At 37.1% G+C, this 7,644-nt stretch overlaps 1 protein-coding gene across 1 annotated transcript; it reads right to left on the bottom strand.

Annotated features, from left to right (window-relative positions):
• LOC149051794 (uncharacterized) lies at positions 1-5,152 on the bottom strand. The gene is made up of 4 exons (XM_089214788.1): positions 4,384-5,152; positions 3,905-4,219; positions 223-264; positions 1-92 (listed from the first exon to the last, which is right to left on the bottom strand). Exons 1-4 carry the CDS (start codon positions 5,150-5,152, stop codon positions 1-3), a joined length of 1,218 nt encoding a protein of 405 aa, XP_089070914.1.
• Positions 5,153-7,644: the final 2,492 nt, after the last annotated feature.

Here is a 7,644-nt window from a genome sequence, read left to right as displayed (position 1 = left end):
CTATTCTTTGAAGGACTGCATTTCTACTGCCCTCACTTCGCTGGCATCTCTTGGATTAACTTGAGAGCTCTTCTTCGCAGAGTTTCCATGATCTACAGCAGATGGGAAAATAATGTTCATCTTCCTTTTTAAGTATCAAATGGTAACCGCCAAAATCTTTAATGATGTCTAGCAAATTTACAATTCGTCTTATGTACATCCTCAGTTTGATATTCATCATACCTGGCTGTTCCGCACACAATGAAGAACGAAAACCAGGATTCCCTGAAACAGATAATTATATCAGTATTACACTTTTTGTAATCCGAGTGAGGAATCAGGATTTCCTGAAACAGATAATTATATCAGTATTACACTTTGTAATCCGGGTGAGAAAGGTGATAACGGTATGATCGTTTGAGATGAAACCACAATAAAGGTGGCGAAAGAATGAATTAAAGCAAGTCGCATATCTCTTAAACCAATAAGGATTGTCTGCTGTTGGGTAAATTGTATTGAAGAGGCAATATCATCGGACCAAAAGAGTCTTTTTTAAGCAAAAGAGTGGTTTGAGCATTTAAGTATGTGAACAGATGACTAAAATTTAATTATAGACTAACTTTTATTACAAGCTCACCTGAGTAGAGCTGAAAATGGTGAAAAGGTAGGCGAAAGCTTTGTGTGATGATAGCAAAAGACCAAAAAGCCATGTGACACCCAGCTGTGGAATCATCACCGCGCATGTTTTAATGCCAAGTCTGAATAATGAGAATAACATATCACGAGGATCGATTAACCATTTCTTTCCGTCACGGGAAAAAAATCGTATTGCTTCATCGTTGCAAACGAACGAGAGTGGAATCTAGGCAAATACTGCTAGACTAAATGCGGGAATAACTTGATTTCATTACTCGAGGAGTCTTTGTAGAAACTAGTTTTTACTTACCTTTCCCCCCCCCCCTGAAATTTAACTAGTTTACTACAATTATCTAATAAATGTTAAATTTGAAAACTTCCCGTATCTGCTGTAAATGGTTGTCTTCCCCCGTGGGTTGTGTTAATGTGCTCATCTCCTTTATTACTTGGACGAGTATCAAAATGTTGAGCTGAAAAAAAAAATAAGCATTATGAAATGTATCGCTGAAAACAGAAAAATTGTCATTCGTCCTGTTACGAGCGTTTGAAAAAAGAAAATTCTGAATCTTTATAGAAAATTAAACCCCTGTGTTCAGCTAACCAACGCACTCCAACGTCTCTATAATGAGCAGCAGAGAACCGTATGCTGCGCCACGCTATTACTTGGTTCATACACTGGCCAAGAGGAATGGAAGTTGGAAAGACACAAGGGAATATCAATTGGAGTTGATATTCTTTGGAAAGACGGTAAACGTTTACTAATAAAAATCTTTAATAATAGCCAGCCCTGGTATAGGAAATAACGATAATATTACCGACAATTATAATAATAATAATAACAATAATAACAACGCAGGCTCACAACTTCAATGACAGCTACAAATGTGGCGAAGATCCAGATCAGGTTGTTTCTCGAGGAAAGCCAGCAACTGGAAACGAGTATATAAAAAAAATTAAATTCTAGAAAATAATCTTCAGAGCACAACACAAATCAAACACAACAGCATAATAAAACAAGGCAACTCTAAGTGAAAACAAATAGAGTGATAAAGGAAAACTGGGAAGAGATCTTAACAACAGCAACGGGTCGTGAAATGCTGATTATTTAAATGAAAAGAGAGAGAGAGGGAAGAAGAAGAAGAGAGAAGAAACTGCAGTTATAGTATTCGCTGTTTCTCATACTATGTTTCACTGATATAGCTTTTCATTCCATCTTTTCCAGCAGTGATGCTCATTGAAATGCTGACCATGATGATGGGCAAACCTAAACATTAATAGAATGAAGTTAGTGCAACTCGAGAAGTCAAACGTCCAATTTTCAGGCGATTTCGATTCAGCAGCTTACAATAATTTACAACAAGTGAAATAACAATACCCCATGATATGAAATGATACATATGCATCTTAGTGCTGATGTTATAAACTTTCACAACAAATAGGAAGAAATAAATTTCCTCCACCAGCATCCAACAGAAAGCTGCCATTAGGAAATATTGTAAGAAAGCTGCTGTTAGGACCCAGAGAGCCTGCGAAAGAGAAAAAAAAGTTTTTGTAGGTTTTTCATATTATTTTCAAAAGAGAATCTGTTCGGCCCCTAAAAAGCAAATAAATCATAAATAGATAAATACAACACTTACGGTATTCTCTGTAGCGTTTATGCCGGCGAGAAAGACTATTTGTCCAGCTCCGAGGGACAAAGAAAGACTCAGTCGTATTTGAGTCAGAGGTTGCCATACGTCTCTAGTGAAACAAGCAAGCAATAAAAAAAAACCGATAAACAAACAAAAAAAAAACGCAAAACCTCAAAGACGAGACAGAACCAAAAACAAAACGAAGCAATATTTGACAAGGTATTCTATTAATTTTGTACTGTACTACTTTAGACATCCTACCGGCTTTCGCTCATAAATTTAATTGATCTCTATGACATTTTAATCATCTTAATTCGTTATTATTTTATTTGTTCAATAAACGTTTGAATTACATCGATATTTTTTTAAAGAACTTGTCTGTTCTAAGCCCCAAATCATTCAAGGTCACGCAAAGACTTGGTTCTTTGAGTGTATGGCTACAGCACCTATCAACACGTCCCATGCAAAAAAAAATTAAATCATGAAAGCAGCCGTTATGTCATCGGTCAATGTGTCGGTCACTAAACAAGTAATGGATTATTTCAAATCCGAACGAATAATCATGCTCTGACTCACCTAGTTTCCGGCTGTTTATCTCCACTGAAGAATTTGCCCCAGTCATTTGGTGTTTGCCATAAGTAAGGGCGAATACCTCCAAGGCGACTGCCACCTTAAAGATGGAATTTCTTATTATTTTGAATTCTTCTTCGGCAAGAGGTTTTTGGAGGATTTGGAGCCTGGTGATGAAGTCTTCAAAAATCCATACAGCCTCCTGTAATCACATAACGTATTTCTGGTAAAGTAAGATGCTAAAAATTTGGATCCATGTGAGTCAAACACGATATTTGAGTGTCCTATAAGTATTGAGCCGCAGAACCCTTGATCGCGGTTGAACATTTGAACAAAACAGTTTCAGGTAACGGCAACGCATTCAGCATGCTAGAAAGGCCCATATTTCGTCTACTCCTACTTAGATTACGAAAAAAAATTGAGAAAGAAATGAATTAGACCAAAAATAGGTAAAAAAAATAAATTCAGCAAAATGGCCAAATGGTGAATAGGATGTGCATGTGCTAAAGAAGTGTCCAAAAATTGGTCCAAGAAATCGGAATTATCTTTTTCGGGAATCACTTTTTTTTCCACTCATGCCAGTTCATATCTTAGAAATGGAAATGGTATAGATAGTGACGATGATATTGTCATAATAACTATAATAACGACGATGATAATGATGACGATGACGATAATGGTACAGTCTTGTTTGCTCTTGTTCGAATGAACTCAAAGTTTTTTCAAGCTTAGAAACTGTTGCAATGCATTGTTCATTCTTTTTAATCACTGTGCATTTCATATAAACTAAGTGGCTTAATCATAAAATATAAGTAGTAAATTCATACCTATAAAGGCCTTATTCTACTGATTTCTTCTCCTTTTAGTTTGGAAACAGAATCGTTTGCCTGAGATAAAGAAAGACAGTAAAGTTGGCGAGCAACAATGTTGTAAATAAAAAGCTTGAGAGAAATAATATGCTCACCAGACTCTTAATAATTTCTAATGTCGATGACAGAGGTGTCCGTAGAGACGGAGACGACGATGATCCTGCTGCCGATGTTTCAAATGATGATGGTAATAATGGTGATGATGCTGATGCTGCCTACTGATGCTGCCTCCGACGATGTTGCTGATGATAGTCGTGATGTTGCTTTTGGCTTTGATGATGATGGTGACAGTGCTGATGAAGATTCTGATGCCCCTGCTGTTGATATTGCTTCCAATGATGCTGCTGATAATAATCCTGGTGCTGATGCTGATGCTGATGCTGATGTTGCTACTGGCTTTGATGATAATGGCAATAGTGCTGATGTCGATGCTGATGTCCCTGCTGGTAATATTGCTGCTGATGTTGGGTGATGAAGGTGATGGTAACGATGAGATTAATGCTAAAGGTGACTGCGACATTGATTGCAATCGAGCTGAATGTTAAAGACCATTTAATTGTTAAAATAAACTTGACGCTATGGCAAGGAGCGACGAATTTTGAAAGAAAATATTTTCTATTTCTTTTTCAGAATCTTAATCACTTTTTCGTCAAATAAAAAAAGATGGTTTTAAGTATTCAAAGTATTATTGTACTCACTGTAAGCTTCTGTTCCATGTCCTGTTGAAATTTTAGTTGCGAATACTCGAATTGTTGAAGCCCCAATAGATGTAACGATATTCGACGTGTATGAATCTGAAGTGATGGAGTGACCGTCACACATCTGTGTACAATCGTTAGCGTTAAAATGCGTATTGCACACCTGTACGTCATCTGTGCAACTTTGTGTTTTACATTTTCTCCCGCTGCAGGTCAGGTTACATACTTTGGCATCGCAGATTTGTTCACAATCCTGGCTGTTACATTCTAGATGCATTTCACATACATCTCCTTTACCTCGGCACTTTTGAGTTTTACAGTTTTTCCCGGTACAGTTCAGATTACATTTTTTAGCCTCGCAAGTTTGTTCACAATCCTGACCGTCACATTCTAGATCCATTTCGCATACATTTCCATGATCTTGACATTGCTGTATTCTACAGTTTCTCCCGGTGCAATTCAGATTACATTTTTTAGCCTCGCAGGTTTGTTCACAATCCTCATCGTTACATTCTAGATCCATTTCGCATACATTTCCTTTATCTAGACACTTCTGTGTTTTACAGTTTTTCCCGGTGCAATTCAGATTACATTTTTTAGCCTCGCAGGTTTGTTCACAATCCTGACCGTCACATTCTAGATCCATTTCACATACATTTCCTTTACCTCGACACTTCTGTGTTTTATAATTTTTCCCGCTGCGGTTCAGATTACATTCGTCAGCGTCGCAGGTTTGATCACAATCGCTACCTTCACATTCCAGATCCATTTTACAGAACTCAACTCCAGTATAGCACGTCTGTTTACACTGAAAAACAGGAACAGAACCAAAAATTTCAGAAATCTAAATATGAAAATAATGATGACGATAATTATGAAGAATACAAAGGTATCGCAAGACCTTCTTGGGCAAATAAACAACTTTAAACCACTGTTGCATAAAACTGCTGAATATGATTTCATGGAAACTGCCATTATAGTAGAGTAATTGCATTCACCATTTCGTTTAAACCAAATCTTCAAGCACCGCGAAGCTGACAGAGGTTTCGAATATACAAGTTAATACAAAGCGGTTTCTTTAAAAACTAACTTTCTAGATAGGTGAAATGTATCTCAGTATTTTATGCTATTTTGCATCACTCATTTCTTTATATTTATTCATCCATGTTTTTGTCTATTTACTTCAATTTTTTATATCTTATTACTTTTTGCTAAGATACGTGGCCCTTGTAAAATTAAAGAGTGAGCCTTCTTTCCATAAGTACGTTTTGCAACTTAGGAATTGATAAATACATAAGGGCATCCCTGGTTTTAAAGAACATTTCCGCATGACGTCGTTGGCTTCTCAGATATTGTCTACAGATTCACGAAAAACTACACACCTACGAAAATCTGACTCATATAAAAACTTTAAGGAGAAAACAAGACTTCAAAGACTTGAAATGATATTGTTAAGCTTCCAGGCTCGGTAGTTGGTGATAGGTGAGAGGCGACCTAAATTTCGACTATCTTTTTAGTCATTACAGAATTTGTATATCTTTAAATTGGAAAAAAAAAACCCGAGCTTAAAATATCCCATCGCAATTTGCATGTTTGCGCTGAAGCCTCACTTTTTTTTATGATAGACCCATGAGTTAGAACAGGCTTTAAAGGTAAAATGGTTCCCTGAAATACATCCCCTAAAATAATTCGTCTTGGCTTCCTGAAAAAAAGACTGTGTGGTCATCTGCCATACAGGCTAATCTAAAACTATTCTAAGTTTTACCGGTCTTTTTTTGCGCTCAATTTTCTTTTAAAGACTTTTCCAAGGGTACCCATTAGAAGGACTCCTCGGGGTGCGCTTAGGATGCATTCTAAAGGAAACAAATCTTTTAAAAGAGACTTTAGTACCCACTCAACATAGTTATCGATAACAGGAGTGTTCCCCACAACTGGCAGCTTCTCGTCATCATTATTTTTTTCCGTTGGGTGAGTTTAGTTCCTGTAGGCTGAACCAAATGCAATCTTTTAAAAAAATTGTCAGTGGCTGGAGATCGGTCCGAATTATCCTTTGCCAATATAAATGCAAGGCTTGATAATTTTTCCTTTAGCAAGAACCAGCCGTTTACGCAGTGCTGACATACATAGCGGGAAATGATTGTCATACAAATTATTTTCCGGTCGGGTATTTCCACCGAAATTCAGTCGAACCTAAGCTGAACAAAATGCAACCTTTAAGAAAATTGTCAAAATTTTCGAAATTTAGTCGAACCTAAGTTGAACTTAATGCAACCTTCTAGAAAATTGTCATTGGCTGGAGATCGGTTCAAAATATCCTTTGGCAATATAAATGCAAAGCTTGATAATTCTCCTTTTAGTAAGAACCAGCCGTTTAGTCAGTGCTGACATACACTGCGGGAAATGATTGTCATGCAAATTACTTTCGTCGGGTTCAGTCGCAGTAAGCCTTTTTACGTAAGTAAAAATATGACAGGTATGAAATTAACTTTTCAAGCAAATGCTTCATTTGAATATTACAAGTTCGAATTTGGTTTTTGTTGAGAACAATAGCATCACAGGAGTTGCTTCGAAACAATTACGCCTCCACTTGTAATATGATTGTCATAAAGAGATATTTTTTGTTCGCTTTTCTAACGGTCCTCGCTAAGTAGTGCAGAGCGGAAGATCTCACCCGCACGTGCCACGCACTAGAAGGTATTATTGATAAAATATGTGAGGTTTTTCGTTTCTTGGAACAATAAAGGGAGATAATGGCTCACCAAAACTAAATTAGTTGTTTAACTTCAAAAACTCTCAGAGTTAAAAATTGATTCGTTAGATATGAGTGTTCCCTGTTTTCGTCGCCAATATATCAAAATAATTATCAGAGTAACAATGAAGAATCTGTAATGTTAGACCTCAGCGGAATATGGTAAAAGGCCAGTCGTTATTTTTCACCCGCGAGGGAAAAGGAGGATTTTGCAGGGAAGGCCGACTTTATGCGTTCGAAGACCTAAAAACACAACTAGTATTGGCATTCCCAGTCGACCTTATCGCTTAAGAAATGCTCGCAATAAGCCTATTGCCCACGTACTGTCTGTTGTTGCAAGATCGAACAGATTATTGTGCTTACTCAAGCGGACATTTGGATCTCTCTCTAAGGCTCTATTTACTGGTTATAGATCCATGATCCGTCCAATACTCGAGTACGCTTGTCAAGCGTGGAATCCTCACCAAGCATATCTGATTGAAAAACTTGAATGCGTTCAAAGGAACGTTACG

The sequence above is a fragment of the Pocillopora damicornis genome, chromosome 1 (genome assembly GCF_964200805.1).
Source record: "Pocillopora damicornis chromosome 1, jaPocDami1.2, whole genome shotgun sequence".
In the NCBI taxonomy this organism is placed as follows: Eukaryota; Metazoa; Cnidaria; class Anthozoa; order Scleractinia; family Pocilloporidae; genus Pocillopora; species Pocillopora damicornis.
The sequence above is the reverse complement of the archived record's forward strand: the minus strand, read 5'-3'. Positions and strand labels throughout refer to the sequence as shown.

Bases quoted from the DNA above. Each gene is read 5' to 3' on its own strand.
- LOC149051794 (XM_089214788.1), bottom strand. From the start codon at position 5,152: ATGGATCTGGAATGTGAAGGTAGCGATTGTGATCAAACCTGCGACGCT. The intron at 4,220-4,383 runs GTGAGTACAATA...TTTAACATTCAG, and splicing joins ACATGGAACAGAAGCTTACA to CTCGATTGCAATCAATGTCG. The intron at 265-3,904 runs GTAGGCAGCATC...TATCTGTTTCAG, and splicing joins CATCGTCGGAGGCAGCATCA to GGAATCCTGGTTTTCGTTCT.